Source organism: Penaeus monodon, chromosome 25 (assembly GCF_015228065.2).
Source record: "Penaeus monodon isolate SGIC_2016 chromosome 25, NSTDA_Pmon_1, whole genome shotgun sequence".
NCBI lineage: Eukaryota > Metazoa > Arthropoda > Malacostraca > Decapoda > Penaeidae > Penaeus > Penaeus monodon.
Window position 1 is genome coordinate 18889024 of NC_051410.1, and position 722 is coordinate 18889745.

Consider the following 722-nt stretch of genomic DNA (forward strand, 5'->3'; position numbering starts at 1 on the left):
AATGTCTGAGACTAAACAGAGAATTAGAGACATTTATAACAGAAAGGAAAGTTCAGCCGACAGAGAACTTAGGGACAGAGAAAGGGCAAGGACACCAGAAAAACATCAATCAAAGTCCAGTCAAAATCACTCAGATGAGAGACAGAGGTCAAGATCACATGAAAGGGAGATACCTCGAAAAAAACAGCCATCTCCTCTAGATTCACGGAGGAATCGAGACAACTCCCCACCAACACCTGATGGAAGATGGGGTCATAACAAATTCTTTGAACAACAGAGAGCTCTTGATGCACCATTCCAGAGGGATAGAGAGAGGGGTGGAGGCAGTTCCAGAGATATGAGTGGCATGAGGGATAGTAGCAGAAATGGAGGATACAGAGATAGAGGTATGTAGAGACAAGTTTCCTTTGGGAATTATATTTTGTTGCTTGTGATTTATTCAGAATGGTAACACATTTAGGACTCCGTATATTTGTTTTCGATTTTTTCCTATACTTGATATTTTCTTGCAAACCACAGGTGGTGGAGGATTTAGCCGTCATAATGGGTTAGGCGACCAGACTGATGACTATTTTGGACGTCGTAGAGTAGAAAGAGAGCAGATATCAATAGAAGGTATTTCTGAAGTTTGGGCAGCATCTCCAGTTAACCCTCCAGATGAGTATGTATTGAGTCAGTTTCACTGAATTCATAAATAAAGATCTGTTATTACTTGAAGAAAG

General features: G+C 40.7%; 1 protein-coding gene across 1 annotated transcript in view; it reads left to right on the top strand.

The window, feature by feature from the left end:
* The window catches only part of LOC119589101 (NKAP family protein CG6066-like), a gene marked incomplete in the record, with an annotated part of 4758 nt that overhangs the window by 1665 nt on the left and 2371 nt on the right, over positions 1-722 (top strand). Inside the window, 2 exon segments of the mRNA XM_037937678.1 lie at positions 1-386; positions 520-661. Of these exon segments, the coding sequence (XP_037793606.1) occupies positions 1-386; positions 520-661 (528 nt within the window).